The 16,536-nt window shown below is 37.5% G+C and overlaps 1 protein-coding gene across 3 annotated transcripts; it reads left to right on the top strand.

Annotated features, from left to right (window-relative positions):
* Window positions 1-1,316: 1,316 nt before the first annotated feature.
* On the top strand, window positions 1,317-15,034 carry LOC107811762 (protein tesmin/TSO1-like CXC 2). 3 transcript variants are annotated; one of them, XM_075229557.1, is made up of 10 exons: window positions 1,439-1,879; window positions 3,765-3,876; window positions 3,977-4,694; window positions 5,515-5,996; window positions 6,085-6,156; window positions 13,490-13,670; window positions 13,761-13,856; window positions 13,943-14,009; window positions 14,211-14,355; window positions 14,465-15,034. In XM_075229557.1, exons 3-10 carry the CDS (start codon window positions 4,050-4,052, stop codon window positions 14,841-14,843), a joined length of 2,067 nt encoding a protein of 688 aa, XP_075085658.1. In that variant the 5' UTR covers window positions 1,439-1,879; window positions 3,765-3,876; window positions 3,977-4,049; the 3' UTR covers window positions 14,844-15,034. The 3 variants fall into 3 exon arrangements, with proteins under 3 accessions (XP_075085659.1, XP_075085658.1, XP_016492239.2); XM_016636753.2 differs by having other exon boundaries at window positions 3,716-3,876; XM_075229558.1 differs by lacking the exon at window positions 3,765-3,876 and having other exon boundaries at window positions 1,317-1,879.
* The last annotated feature ends 1,502 nt before the right edge of the window (window positions 15,035-16,536 follow it).

Here is a 16,536-nt window from a genome sequence, read left to right as displayed (position 1 = left end):
TACTCAAAAAGAAAATTAAGTAATGTACTCCCTCCGTTTATTTTTACTTGTCAATTCTGGACTTTTTACGGCTCTTAAAAAATAATAATTGTGTTATGTATTTTACAATATAACCCCTAATAATGATAGCATTTCAAAAAGTTTTGAAAAATAATTTGGGAATGAGTAGTTAATGATAAGGGTAAAACAAGAAAAAACGATTGTCTTTCTCTTAATGTGCTAAAATGAACAAGTAAAAATAAAAATATATTTTTAATATAATGTACATGTAAAAATAAAATGGAGTAGTAACTATTTTTGAGAAGTGGGAACAAGACTTGGGAACACCCTAAAGTTTTTTCTACATTAGAAAGGCCATTAATTAAGTTAGTATAATTCCAAGTATGTTTTACATTTCCAAAACATCTTACACAGCTCGATTCTTACGAGACAGTTTTTATACTATTATAATAATTAAGTGGAACATTTAGGACTTTGCATTTTTGTGATAAGATTTCAAGGACCCAAACCAATTATTTTTCTTTATTAGCACAGGCTAATTATGACATATAATAAGTGCAATAAAGACTCATAAAAACTTGGTGATTATGTATTTAATAATCAACTAATTATAGCAATATTAAAATGATATTCTTCCTCCCTCATCTCACAAAACTAAAAAAATGGACCTTTATACTAATATAACCTCATGATATATAGCCATAAATAAAACGGACAGCGTTTATAGCCCACAAAGTCGAAAAAAAAGGAATAGCCCGCAAAAACGCATAACTGAAATTTAAAACACAATCCGATTGATAGAAACTCTAGGCACCTAAATTGAAACTGAAAAGCATATTCCCCTAACAATCTTTGACTTAGTACTTGCCTGTTTATATGATATCAAATCAATATTAATACAATGCAAAAGCAAACAAATGAGTTTCCGCCCTCTTTTCATCTAACTAACAACGAAAATAAATAATCAGATTAAACTTGTAATATTAAGCTATCTCTACAGAATAACGTATGAAAATAAATAATCAGATTAAACTTGTAATATTAAGCTATCTCTACAGAATAACGTATGAAAATAAATAATCAGATTAAACTTGTAATATTAGTATTCAAATTACGGATGATGACAACTAAGCTATCCCTTCAAAACAACGTGAATGTTTCGTAAGAAAACAATTGGCATGAAAATGCAAGGTTGGATTTTCCTCCATCGAAATTAAATTTGTGATATTATGAATCAAGGTTAAATTTAAAAATTTGGCTTCTCACACAAGGAAAAAAAAAGAGGGGCTCATAAAATATGCTAGTACTAGTATACAAGTAAAAAGTAAAGGGGGAGAATTGGTCAAAGAAATTTCTTAGTGTACGTTACTTTTTATGGTCCATTTTCCCTCCTCTCCTCCATATTTGTATTTTGTTCTTTTAACCAAGTCATCAAATTACACCACACAATAACAGCTGTGGTGGCAAAATCTTCTCTCTTTGTTGTGGGGTTAAGGCCAAAGAGGGGGTGGTGGGGTACAGATGTCGCCATTCTTTTATCAGCACGAGAAAATCCACACCTCTCTTTATCAGCCATAGCATTCTTAAATTCCCGCTTCTTATTGAATTCCTGTCTTTTTCTTTCCTCTTAAGAGGGAAACTGTGTGTATCCTCTGTGTGTTTTTGTGTGTGTGTGTGTGTGTGTGTACATAGAGTTATGTCTACAGAAGAAGAAAAAGTGAGTTTAGAGAGAGAAAATGTAGTTGAGAAAGAGAGTGAGGAATTAGTAGAAGGTAGAAAGAGTGTAAGAGGGGGAGGAGTTAAAGGGGGAGTTGTGGTGGTAATGGACACTCCAGAGAGGAACAAGAACCAGATCGCAACACCCATTTCCAAATTTGAGGTTTGAATACACATTTGCTCTAAAGTTTTAATTTTTTGCTAATTTCTTGAATCCTTTTTTTTTTTTTGATGATTGACTTGTGGGGTTTGGTTGTTACTGATTTGGGTCCTCCAAGAGCCTAAAGTTTGCATTTTTTTTGGGTATACAATTTTTGGCATAATTGACTTGTGGGTTTCTTCTGTTACTGATTTGGTTTCCTTAAGAGTCTGAAGTTTGAGTCTTATTGTTAATTTTTTGAATCGGTTTTCTTTACTGGACTTGTGGGTTTTTGGTTTATTACAGATTTGTTTTCTCCAAGAGTAAAGTTTGAATCTTTTTGCTAATTCTTGATTGTTTTGAAATCTTTGGTAAAGTTGCCTTCTGGGTTTTGTTTACTGAAATCTGTTTTGTTCTATTCTGGTTAGTCTGAAGATACTTTTTTTTTTTTTTTTTGAGAAATGGGGTTCTGTTAATCATGCAAAGTAGTTTAGATATTCATTGTACTTTCTTTCTCTTCTCCTTTCTCTCTCTTGCTTGTTGAGAGATAATGCTTATGGAAAGGTTTTACTTTTGAGGTTAGATTGAATTTTTAGGCTGGAAATAAGTCTTTTGGGAAATGTGATGGGGTTGTAGTAAATGGAATGGGGTTTGGCTACTGCTTCTGTTAATCCATTTACACTAGAGCGGGTTATAGTTAGTGGAAATGACAATTTCGTTGAATTGGGTCGATTCACTGGAATAATTGGGTCCTTTTTCCTCTTTCCTTCTTTGTTTTTGATGTGTTACCTAGTGGTAGTTTTGTTTATTTGCTTGTACTTGACCACTAGTAAATTTTTAGAGAAATTGATTTTCTGCGTAATTGGTAACAATATTGACTTCTTAGATTTGCTGTCTTTCTGGTGTCTGGAATGCTTCAAGACTTGGTTATGTTGCTGGAATTGTCTATCTTATCATTTTCTGAGTTTGCATGTTTTGCTCGCTTTTAGATTTGGATGCTTGCTGATGGATTTTAATTCATTAGTTAAATAAAACTTCTTCCTTTCCTTTCCTCTAATTTCTAACCAATTTTTCCTTACATTAGTGTTTTCAAATTTGGTGAAGTTTATTTGGTCTTGCATTGCGAGATTATCTTGTTGAGATTTTTTTCATCTGTGCCTTATAGTGTCATAGTTTTCCTTACTCTGTATCTGGAAATGTTGTGATGTTTTACCTTGGTTGTCTGTCTTGATTGTTCTGGGGATTCAACTGTTGGGACTGCTGTCTAATTATCGATTGAATTTCATGACATATTCGTCTTGCTTGGTTTGGATTTCCATGATTGTAAATGAGCTGTGGGTGAAGGAGTTGTTTTATTAGAAGGTCAATTAGCAAAGATGAAATATGCAGCCGCCATTTCATGTATTTGCTGGAAATTGACTTTTTTCTTGGATTGCTGTATCTCACACAGAATTCTTTAGGTACACTAATTAATTTCCAGGTATTGTTGGAAAATTTGCATGTGCCTCTAATTAACTCATGAAGCAAATAAGCTGCTCTATATCTGATCAATAAAGAGCGGGAATGAACCAAGTTCGTTTTTCTACTATGCTCGTTATGTGGTCTACTATCTTTGACATTTGCTTGAATTCCGTTACTCTTCTTTTGCATAAGGATCAGTTAAAGATAAATATATCATTCTGAAAAGGGTCAAGCTTGTTGCTTGGTTGAAATACTGAAACCCAATTTGGATGAAATTATCACTTAGCTTGTTTTCTTGTATTCTTGATCTCTTGCAATCTAAAGGTCTTTTCTCTCTCTCTCTCTCTCTCTCTCTCTCTCTCTCTCTCTCTCTCTCTCTCTCTCTCTATATATATGCAGGAGTCCCCCGTATTTAATTTTCTTAACAACCTTTCCCCCATCAAACTAGATAAGTCCGCACACTTTACTCAGACGCTCAACTCCCTTAGTTTTGCATCTATACCGTCTGTGTTCACCTCACCTCATGTCAGCTCCATAAGGGAATCTAGATTCCTAAGAAGGTAATCAATGTTTGTTTTGATCTGGTATTGCAACTTCTTTTGGATAGACTTGTTTGTTTGTTTGTTTGTTTGTTTGTTGACTTTGTTGTTTTTTCGTCAGGCACCTGCTCTCAGATCCATCAAAACCGGAGTTTGCTTCTGATAATGGTGTTAAAGTTGATACTGATGAGGGTATGTTAGATACTGTAAATAACTCAATTGAGCCCAAGGAAAGTTTTGGTTGTGGGATTTCTGGGGGTGAAGCACCGGCTTCACCATCCCATGAATGCTCAAAGCTTGCAGTTGAGCTTGCAAGAAGTCTAAATTATGAGTGCAGCAGTCCCAGTACTTTACCGACTGGGGGCATAAAAGGTAAGAGTTTGTCAGAATTTGCAGGCACTTCTGTGACATATGTCCCTTTAGTACAAGAGATATCTGGAAAAGGTTTGCTGAGATGTGAGGTGAATATGGATGGGACAAATGAAATTGGTCCAGATAAAGGAGAAGCTTCAGGATGTGATTGGGAGAGTTTGATTACTGATGCTACGGATCTACTAATCTTTGACTCACCTGGTGACCCTGAGGCTTTCACGAAAGCATCAGGTCCTAATTTTAGGACCTTTGAATATGTCTCAAATGAAATACAGAATGTGCAACATTTTAGTCAGGTTAGTACCAGTGAATGTGGTGGAGATGGAAGTGAAACAGAGAAACCATCTACTCAACCCGGGGAGGAAAGTCAACTCAAGGAATATGCTGACGCTGAAAACATGAAACCTGATGCTTCTCTAACCAATGATGGCACGGGTGTCGGTCAAAGTGAAAAAAATGATAATGAGGTGAGGAATTCACATACTGTGAACTGGTTTATTAACACCGGTGCTTTTATTGTTATTACATGAGATAGCAACTGTTTTTTGTTTTTTGGAGTTGCAGCATTTTTTCATTTTTCTTTTCCTTTAATCATCTCTTCCTATATTCTGGCTCTTGTTTAACTTTTTTGACTGCAATTTTTACTGTCATTTATACATGCTGTTTGCTATCTATGCATATATAATCAGTAGCATGATTATACACTTATGTTATACATTCTTCGTTGGCATCTTGTTGACTTACTACAGAGTACATTGGTTTTGCTGTTGAGCTGATCATCTGAGGGGCACCAAGTTTTTAGCTTTCAAAGGAATGTTCCTTGACATTTGATATTATGTTTAGGATACAGATGTTTGTGGTATTATTTTCATTCTATCCCTTGTATATGGAGATTTTCTGAGTCAGATTATGCTCTTAAAGGAAGATTTTCAGACACTACGTTGTTTTCGACATCTCATGTCTGTGGTTGTCTGGAACCTTGACTTTTGTCATCAGCATTCTGCTGGAACCATTCGACTGGTTCCTGAGTAATGTAAGATACAACATATGTTAGCTTTGCACCAATTCAAGGAAATCTTGGTTGATGGAATCATTGTTGCCAGAAGATGGGGAAAAGTAGTCAAACATAGTGTATGTTTGTTAATGGTTTAGCTAATCTTGAAGTTGTTTAATTGATCGTTCTAGCTTTTATCAATTAGCTGTTTTATCAAATAGCTGTGAGCATGTTTCACATTGACTTTCCAGTTTTCTATTTTGTGATCTTGATCTTACCGGTTTTCTATTTAGATGGTCTCTGCTTTATACCGTGGAATGAGAAGACGCTGTCTAGTGTTCGAGATGGTGGGACCTCGAAGAAAGCATATAGATGAAGGTTCTGGTTCTTCTGCTGCACAAGAAGTTGATGGGAACGTTGTCTCCAACGATAAGCAACTAGTACCTTCTAAGACTGTAAATGAATATCTGCGATGCACTTTACCTGGAATTGGCTTGCATTTAAATTCTCTTACAGCATCCTCAAAAGATGGCAAAGTTGTCAAGCAAGAGGCTAATGCTTCCGGGAAACAGCTTGTAATTGCATCTGGCTCATCTATCAATCTTCATTCTTCGGTTACTGGTCAAGAATCTCTGGTTAAATCTCTGCCTGAAACCTCTAGAGGAGGAGAAATTGTTCCTTTTGAGAATAGTTTACCCCTTATGGAGGATGTTTTCCAGGCACCTGGATATGTAAATAGTGAAGAGCCTAATCAGACTAGTCCGAAGAAAAAGAGGCATGGCCCTTTTTCCTTTTGATCATAGTTTGTTCTTGTGATTTCTTTTTTCGCTCTACCATTATCTGATTACAAACTGTTTTTGCAGGCGTCGATTGGAAACTGGAGAAGGTGAATCATGCAAGCGCTGTAACTGTAAAAAATCAAAATGCTTGAAACTGTAAGTTATTATCCTCCTTTCATGTGCTATCTTTAGTATGTACTTAATTTTCATGACATGGCTTGCGTATTAAGTACTTAAATGAGCTGCCGGTCGTTCAATTGAATGCCATTGTTTTTCTGAATTATATGTGTGCTTGACTACGAGGTTATTTGGTTAATGAGAAGTGATACTAAGGTGCTTGGACTCTTCACTTTCCGTACCACACCCTTGCCGACATGACGTGGGTATGGGTGTGGACGTGGGTGTGGGTACCGGATTTGGTCAACCGTTTTTGGGTACTTTGACCAAAATTAACAGAGAAATTCGGGACAGATACAATGATTTCTAAAAACTGTGAGAAGGCACGGGAAAAAAATATGTTATTGATATTAGATGAATAATACAATACAAGAGGTCCTTATTTATAGCTATACTATACAAGGACATATTACTCTTCTACCAATGTGGGACAATACTACACTATATACATGCTGTAAACTAACACTCCCCCTCAAGCAGGTGCATACAAATCATATGTACCGAGCTTGTTACATATATAACCAATACGAGGACCAGTGAGAGACTTGGTGAAAATATCTGCAAGTTGATCATTCGACCTCACAAACTTTGTAGCAATCTCTCCTGAAAGTATCTTTTCTCTGACGAAGTGACAATCAATCTCAATGTGTTTAGTTCTCTCATGGAACACCGGATTTGATGCAATATGAAGGGCAACTTGATTATCGCACACAAGTTCCATCCGACTGATTTCACCAAATTTCAACTCCTTGAGCAATTGTTTGGTCCAGACTAGCTCACATGTTGCCATAGCCATTGCTCGATATTCTGCTTATGCACTAGACCGAGCAACTACATTCTGTTTCTTGCTCTTCCAGGACACCAAATTTCCTCCTACTAAAATACAATATCCAGACGTAGAATGTCTATCAGAAGGTGATCCTGCCCAATCAGCATCTGAGTATCCAATGATCTGCTCATGACCTCGATCCTCAAAGAGTAACCCTTTGCATGGAGCTGATTTTATATATCGAATAATGCGGACAACTGCATCCTAATGACTATCACATGGAGAATTCATAAACTGACTTACAACACTTACAGGATAAGAAATATCGGGTCTAGTCACTGTGAGATAATTTAATTTTTCAACCAGCCGCCTATAGCTTGCAGGATCGCTAAGCGGCGGCTCCCCCTGTCCTGGCATAAGTTTAGAATTTGGATCCATCGGAGTGTCAACAGGTCTGCAACCTATCATCCCGTCTCCTCAAGAATGTCTAAAGTATATTTTCTTTGAGAAATAACAATACCTGAGCTAGACTGAGCAACCTCAATACCTAGAAAGTACTTCAATCTGCCTAGATCCTTAGTTTGGAAGTGCTGGAAGAGATGCTGCTTCAGATTGGTAATACCATCCTGATCATTGCCAGTAATAACAATATCATCAACATAGACTACCAGATAAATACAGAGAAACTTGAAGCAGAGTGCCGATAAAACACAGAGTGATCAGCTTCACTACGAGTCATGCCAAACTCCTGGATAACCGTGCTGAACTTACTAAACCAGGCTCGAGGAGACTGCTTTAGACCATAAAGTGACCGACGCAAGCGACATACAAGGCCACGAGACTCCCCTGAGCAACAAAACCAGGTGGTTGCTCCATATAAACCTCATCCTCAAGATCACCGTGAAGAAAGGCATTTTTAATGTCCAGTTGATAGAGGGGTCAATGACGAACCGCAGCCATGGATAGAAAAAGGCGGACTGAAGCCACTTTAGCCACAGGAGAGAAGGTATCACTGTAGTCGAGCCCAAATATCTGAGTATATCCTTTGGCAATAAGACGGGCCTTAAGTCGATCAATCTGTCCATCGGGACCAACTTTGACTGCATAAACCCAACGACAACTAACAGTAGATTTACTTGAGGGAAGAGGAACAAGCTCCCAAGTACCACTTGTATGTAAAGCAGACATCTCATCACTCATAGCCTGTTGCCATCCTGGATGAGACAACGCTTCACCTGTAGACTTAGGGATGGAAACCGAGGACAAAGAAGATATAAAAGCATAATGGGGAGATGACAGACGATGATAGCTCAAACCAACATAATGAGGATTAGGGTTAAGTGTGGTCCGTATACCTTTCCGAAGTGCAATCAGTGTACTAGGAGTAGGGTCCGCAGCAGGAGCAGGGTCAGGTGCAGGACAAGAACCAGTTGGGCCTGATGGAAGACGCAAACGACGATGATAAGTCAAGAGTGGTGTTCCTGTGGCTGGGGAACTAGGGGGAACAACACTAGACTCCTCAACGGTTGGTATGGATGAAACCTCTGTGGTCGAAGGTGGAGGAGGAGCTATAGTAAACTCCTCAAAGGTCGGTATAGGTAAGACCTCAGATATATCATGGTGGTCAGCAGAGATAAAGAAAGGTTTAGACTAAAAAAATGTGATGCCAGCTGACATAAGGTACCTACGAAGATCTGGAGAATAACAACGATATCCCTTCTGAACACGAGAATAACCAAGGAAGACACACTTGAGAGCACGGGGAGCTAACTTATCTTTCTCAGGGGCTAAGTTATGAACAAAACACGTGCTCCCAAAAACACGAGGTGAAAGAGAGTATAAGGGTGACTGGGGAAACAATACTGAATGCGGAATCTGATTCTTGATGGGAGATGAAGGCATCCGATTAATCAAATAACAAGCTGTGAGAACTGCATCGTCCCAAAAACGCAACGGAACACGAGATTCAATTAGAAGTGTGCGAGCAGTCTCAATAAGGTGCCTATTCTTTCTCTCAGCAACCCCATTTTGCTGAGGGGTATAAGGACAAGATGTCTGATGAATAATTCCTTGAGAAGTCATAAACTGCTGAAATTGAGAAGATAAATATTCTAAGGCATTATCACTGCGAAAAATGCGAATAGAAACACCAAATTGGTTTTTGATTTCAGCACAGAAACTCTGGAATATAGAAAATAACTCAGAACGATTTTTCATTAAAAAAAGCCAAGTACATCTTGAATAATCATCAATGAAACTGACAAAATAACGAAATTCCAAGGATGAACCGACTCTACTAGGACCCCATATATCAGAATGAACTAAGGAGAAGACAGACTCTGCATGACTCTCAACACTACGCGAAAAGGAGGCTCGGGTATGTTTCCCAAGTTGATACGACTCACAATCTAATGTAGACAAACTAGATAAACTAGGCATCATCTTCTGAAGTTTGGATAAATTCGGATGTCCTAAACGTCTGTGGATTAGATCTGGAGGATCTGTAACTAGACATGTTGTGGAAGGACTAAGTGAGTTAAGGTAGTAAAGGCCTTCTGATTCACGTCCTGTACCAATTGTCTGTCCCGTACTGCGGTCCTGCATAATAAAAGAATCGTCAATAAAATATATACCACAATGGAGGGCACGAGTCAAACGATTAACAGATGCAAGACTAAAAGGACAACTAGTGACATAAAAAACGGAATCTAGGGTGATAGAAGACAAGGGATTAGCTTGTCCAACTCCTTTTGCCTTAGTTTGACATCCATTGGCTAAAGTAACAGTGGGAAGAGATTGTGAATATACAATATTCGCCAAAAGTGATATATTACAGAGATGTGATCAGAAGCGCCTGAGTCCATGACCCATGGGCCAAGAGTGCTAGACTAGGAAACACAAGCAAAAGAATTACCAGTAACAGAAGTATCAGTCTGAGCAACTGAGGCTACTTGTGGAGATGTCTGCTTACTTGCTCGATACTGAAGGAGCTTATTATATTCTTCTTTAGATAAAGAAAATCCTTAGTTATCTGGAGTCTCGGTCTGAGCAATGTAAGCATTTTTGGGTGGACGACCATGTAAGGAATAACACATTTCACGAGTATGTCCAAGTTTGTGACAATAAGAACACTTGGGTCTAGATCTTCCAAAACGACCTCCTCCTCGTCTATGCTCCATAGTTTGAGATGCCCGAACATCCATTGTCTGGGATGCAAGAACAGAGGAATCAAGTATCTGTGATGAGATCACTGGTGGACTTGGTGCTGCAGCAAGGCGGAGTAATCGAGAGAATAATTCATCAACTGTCGGGACAGACGGACTAGCCAAAATCTGGTCGCGTACTGAATCAAGATCATTACAAAGTCCAGCGAGGGTAAGAACGAGAAACATCTTCTGTCGCTGCTCTTGTTGTTTTTCCACACTAGCAGAAACTGGCATCAACTTCTCAAATTCCTCCATGACTGCCTGTACTTGACCCAAGTAAGTAGACATATCCAATTCCTGCTTCTTTAAGTTTGTCATCCGTGATATCACATCATAGAAGCGAGATATGTCATTAGTGTATAAGGTGCGTGCCTTTGCCCAAACCAAATAACATGTCTGGAATGGACGAAACAAGGGCATCAACTTGAAATCAATAGATCGCCACAAGATGCTACATAACTGAGCATCGATTTTTGCCCAAAGTGCTATTGCCTTTTCATCTCCATCGCTAGACTGTTTGGTTAGATGATCTTGAACACCTTGACCTCTACACCATAACTCGACAGATGAAGCCCATGCTAAGTAGTTTGAACCTCCCATTAAAGGTTCCGAGGTAATAATAGCACTAGAGCTTCCAGAACTCATGTTTCTAGACCCAAAAGCATCAAATCCCAAAGACATTGTTGCAAATTATTACCAAATAGGAGAAAAAATCAACTGTAATCCACTGAAACAGTGTACGGAAACACAGAAACAGAATATTGAAATACTGTAGCTGTCGGAATATACTGTAGCTGTCGGAATAGTACTCTAGCTGCCGGAAAAAACTCAAAATTGTCGGAATGAAATGAAAACAGTAGGGGTCGGATCGGAATTACCAGGTGACCCAACTGTTCTGAAGGAAGATTTTCAAAAAATGGCCGGAAGTGGTCGTATGCGCCGGCGCGTGAGCTCACGCGCGTGAGCTTCTGGTGGCGCGTGGAGGCGCGTGAGGATGCTGCTGCCGGAGTTTTTCACTGGGGTTTGGTCGCCGGACAGTGACGACTCTTATGGTAGTGTTGGATTTTGCACAACACTGACAGAAAAGCAGATAGAAAACAACCTTAAAAATAGTACTGATTTCTCTTTTCCGGAATCGCTAGAATTTATGCACAGCGATTTCTCTTTCCCGGAATCGCTGAAATTTATGCACAGCGATAAGTCTCTCACAATTGCTCTGATACCATGTGAGAAGGCACGAGAGAAAATATGTTATTGATATTAGATGAACAATACAATACAAGAGGCCCTTATTTATAGCTATACTATACAAGGACATACTACTCTTCTACCAATGTGGGACAATACTACACTATATACATGCTGTAAACTAACAAAAATAATATGATTTTTTATTGTGAAATTGAAGAAAATGGAATACCTTGTATATAGAGATTTTTATGTTAGTCCGTTTCCTTTTTATCTCCTTCTCGAATTCTCCTCTTGATTAATATTTTCTTCTTCTGAGAATACCTTGTAAGTTTTCTACATATCATCTTATAATTTAGATATAAGAATCTTTATAATCTATTTTTAGATCTTTTAATTTATTGTAGCTGAATTTCGGTACCCGTATCCGTACCTGGATCTGTATCCCCGAATTTTAAAATCTAAATCATGAAGGATCCGACCTCTAGATCCGCATCCATAGCGGACACCCGCATCCGAGTTCGAGCAACTTAGATGTAGAGTATATAAATACATAAGTTATACTCCTTCCGTCTCATATTATCAGTCGTGGCTACTAAAAATAGTTGTCTCAAATTATTTATCACTTTAGAAGTTCAAGACAAAATTGATTATCTTTTTTCATTTTTACCCTTAGTAATAATTATCCTTGAAGACTACAAACACCTCAATTATGGATAACTTTCTTCAAATACCAATGAAGAAAGATTAAATATTAAAACATGAATAAGGGTAAAGTAGTCAAAATTTCATTCTAATTAATTTTTCTTAAGGGGCGTGTACAAGACAATCAATATGAGAGGGAGGGAGTAATACGAAGAAATAATCACTAGATTAGTTAGTGGATATGCATATCTTGTGGGGACGTTCGGTTCAATGCCTCAAAGGTTGGATGTACGGCCTAAAATCTAAAGCATGTGCTGGTTTTTAACTGGATAAAAATTTGTCACATGCATTACCGTTGGTCTGTACATCACGTATTATTGTCTGATAAAAGTCAATACTCAATGAAGATTGTTATAATGAACAATCTGCAATTTTTGTTTGAGATCAAATTTGCACCCTGAAGCTTTTGAAATTTTAGAAAAACTATAACTGTGTGATTCAAAAGCAAAGAATTACTTTAGTTCTTTGAGCATAAAAATACTTTAAATAAAAAATTATCAGAAGTTCTTATTATATCATACATTAAGATTTTCTTTTATGAACATTCTGATTTTTTTTAATTATAAAAAAAGGCTTAATTCTTTATGTATTAAAGCTTAATTGACTTTAAAGTAAGCCAGCTTACTATTCTTACTCTATATACTTTACTTTTAAAGTAAGCTGGCTCACTATTTCTATCTAGGCATTTCAGTTTAATGTAAGCCGGTTTATCTTTATTTATTAAAATAAATCTGAGTTTAAAGGGTAATTTATCATGTTGTTTATTCTATGTATTGCTCATACATATATTCTTATTCCACTATCCCATCCCACATAAAATAATACATAGATTTTGCACAAGTTATGCATGCATTATTTATAGGGAAAACGAAAAACGCAACCCAACTTTATCTTAGTCGTAGAGTTCTGTGAGTGTCATGCTACAAAAGCATGATCCGGAGCTGTTAAAATAGGTTCTTACCATCAGTGGCGGACCCACATTGAAGCAAGGAGTGTCAAGCGACACCCCTTCGCCGGGAAACTACACTATTTTGCTAGATATTTTATTTTATTTTATGTATATTTACTATACGTTGACTCCCCTTGACTTTTCGATGTATCTAATTATTTATATTTTGACACCCCTTGATAAAAATTCTGGATCCGCCACTGCTTACCATGCAACAATTTTTTTTTTTTATGTTGGATGCTTTTCTGACGTCTATGAGTTTGAGATGACCTGACCAGAAAATGCTTCCGAACTTGTTGGACATGTGGTTACTGCCCCTACCATCTGTTTGTAACCCAGAAGAGAAATATTCTGGATGGAGAATTTAAGATGTAAAATTTGTTTTGCCATAATTGAAGTGGATATTTGTGATCCAGGTAATTAGACCTTATAGAAGATATAGACCCTCTCTATTGGGATACAAATTTAACCTTCCTATTTCACTTGTCAATGCAGTTACTGTGAATGTTTTGCTGCTGGAGTCTACTGTGTGGAGCCATGTGCATGTCAAGACTGCTTCAACAAGCCTATTCATGAAGATACTGTCCTTGCAACTCGCAAACAGATCGAATCACGAAACCCTCTTGCTTTTGCTCCTAAAGTGATAAGGACCACCGACTCTATTTCTGAAACAGGGGTATGTAATGAAAACAATTCGTGGCTTTCATTCCGCAGATATTTGTTGTTTCACTTAAGTCATAAAACACGTAAATTAATTGCATTGCAGGATGATTCCAGCAAGACTCCTGCCTCAGCTCGTCACAAGAGAGGATGCAACTGCAAGAAATCTGGTTGCCTGAAGAAATATTGTGAATGCTATCAGGTATATTTTTTTCCCCCCCGAGTTGCACTGGTTATGCTTTTGTTTTACACATGAGCTGATAGATAAATGTTTTTTTGGGCTTGAAGGGTGGGGTCGGATGCTCCATCAATTGCAGATGTGAAGGATGCAAGAATGCATTTGGCAGAAAGGATGGTAAATACTGGCTTGATTTTAGTTTTATACCTTTCTATAGCAGTACACATTCTCTGCCATCCAAACAGAGTGATTGAAAGAAATGCATACACATTGGCCATTGCCTGAGAAAAGGAAAGAGGGAGGGGTTCATATCATCATTTTAGTTTCATTCAGTTGCTTTGAGAATCTACCATTCTGATTCAGGTTCTATTTTCATAGGCATAGATGGGGATGCAGAGGAAGAGGAAACAGATGCATATGAAAAGAGTATTGTCGATAGAACTTCTCATAAGAACCTTGTACAGAGTGATATCGAGCAGAATCCAGATTCTGCTCCCCCTGCTACACCATTAAGTTTTGGAAGGTATATCAATTCTTTAAACTTTTCTAGCAAAGTATCTTTCTTATGCTTTTCATGTTATCATTCTACTAAAGTTGCTGATGATATAATATATATATATTTGGCTCTTTAGACCACCAATGCAGCTCCCATTTTCATTGAAGAACAAACCGCCTCGATCATCATTTCTATCTATCGGATCCTCCTCATCTGGTGGTATATATGGTGCTGGGCAAGGGGTTGGAAGGCTGAATTTGTTTCAACCTCAACCCAAGTTTGACAAGCCATTTGAGTCGGTTCAAGTTGAAGAAGATGAAATAATGCCTGAGATACTCCAAGGGACTAAGTCTCCAGTCAGTGGCATTAAGACAGCCTCTCCGAACAGGAAGAGAGTTTCTCCTCCTCATTGTGACTATGGGAATTCACATTCGCATTCACCCGGTCGTCGAAGCAGCCGCAAGTTGATACTGCAATCCATCCCTTCATTTCCCTCCCTCACTCCCAACCCTTGAAGATCTAGGTGAACTTGGAAGGCAATTTTTTAAAATCTTTATTGTTGTAGTTATTAGTTTAGTTTACCTTGTGCTTGTATAATAGCCTTGTTATTTCCTCCTTAATAATGAATCAAAGTTGTTGATGTACTATTGTGTCATAATTCTTTATTTTGGTACTAGATTGATCTTATGAAGAGAAAGTTAGATGCTGCTACTCTAAAATAGGAGAAATAGTGAATTTGCATGTTCTATATAAGTCTCCAAGCAAGATGGGTTACTAATTGGGCTAGCCCATTACATTTTCTAAACTCCATGGTCCAAATAAGAATCATGCTTATACCCACAACAAGCAGACCCCAATTTGTTTGTTTGATGCACTAAACTTTTACTATTTGCGGTATCTGGAACGAACCACATTATATACAGGCTTATGTTGTATTTCTATTTCAACAGTTTTTTACCATTAAGCGAAGGCCCCTTTTTGTTTACAAGTATACTAATTTTTTCTAAATTCTTAATCATTTGTTCCCTCAGGTAATTCAATTCACTTTCTAGGTGTGGTGGGCATAATTATTGCTTTTGCAGTTGTTTCATCTTTTGACCCTTTATAATCTCATATCTGAGCTAAACTATCTTTAAGAATTTAGGCCAAGGATGTGAGCCACATGACCACTTTAGTTTTATCTAGTTTCTGTGCAGTACATTAACTGTATTTCAGTAGATGGATAAAGACTAAAGAGAATAGTCATTTTTACCTTTGTTTGCAGAAAGCACAACACAATAATTGTACCATGCATTCACAAGCTCTTTTAAGACTCTTTAGGTTTAGGTGGGGGGGGGGGGTGGGAGGGGTCTATAGCTGGCCATACATCACTATACAACAAAAACACCATTTGGATCTCATCTTATTCAACTAGGCCCCATTTGCATTACTTTTTTCCCTCTGCCCTATAAATGTGTTTGTGTTTATATACACCTAGCTCTTTCAAAGAGGTTGGTAGGAAGATGTTAAGTCTTATTGAGTGATGTTTCTTTGTATAAAGTTAGATACACATTTTCCTCCCTATATCGTATACTTTTTCACACCATATAATATACACTCCTTGGCCTTTAACATGCACCCCCCCCCCCCCCCCCAAAAGAAAAAAGAGATGTGGAAGAATTCTCAGAAGGAAAGATTACCATACATGGTGGGTAGTAGAGGGTGTGTGGGTACAGTGGCAGAGCCGAGAATTTTTCCTAGGGAAGTCAAAATATAAATAAGTAAGCATATGAAAAAATTAAGCGGAGTCAACACATAATATATATACATAAAAAATAAAATATTTAACATATTTATGCGGTATAATTTTCGGAAGAACGGGTGTCAATTGACTCCCCTTGCCAATGCGCGGCTCCCCCACTGGGCGGGTATGACACTACTATGTAGATATAGTATAGTGTCGGTAACGTCCAGCTAGAATTTATTGGAAGAAGGGAAAGAATTGGTGGAGAGCAACATCAGATATTACTTTGAAGAAAAGAGGAGCTTCAATATCAAGACTGTTGTTTCACAGATGATGTAACCTTTTGAACATTAAGCCAACAATTATTAAAAAATGAAACAAGGCATTGTTACTTTAGTTGAGTTGAGTCTAATATATAATGAATTATTTTTTAAAATGGTAGGATTCAATTAAATTTGTTTACATATTATATATAGGAACACATA

The sequence above is a fragment of the Nicotiana tabacum genome, chromosome 14 (genome assembly GCF_000715075.1).
Source record: "Nicotiana tabacum cultivar K326 chromosome 14, ASM71507v2, whole genome shotgun sequence".
In the NCBI taxonomy this organism is placed as follows: domain Eukaryota; kingdom Viridiplantae; phylum Streptophyta; class Magnoliopsida; order Solanales; family Solanaceae; genus Nicotiana; species Nicotiana tabacum.
Note: the sequence above shows the minus strand (reverse complement) of the source record. Positions and strands in the feature narration are given on the sequence as shown.

Coding starts and splice junctions, on each gene's coding strand:
- LOC107811762 (XM_016636753.2), top strand. CDS start 1,697: ATGTCTACAGAAGAAGAAAAAGTGAGTTTAGAGAGAGAAAATGTAGTT. Junction 3,877..3,976: donor GAATCTAGATTCCTAAGAAG/GTAATCAATGTT, acceptor TTTTTTCGTCAG/GCACCTGCTCTCAGATCCAT. Junction 13,671..13,760: donor ACTCTATTTCTGAAACAGGG/GTATGTAATGAA, acceptor ATTGCATTGCAG/GATGATTCCAGCAAGACTCC.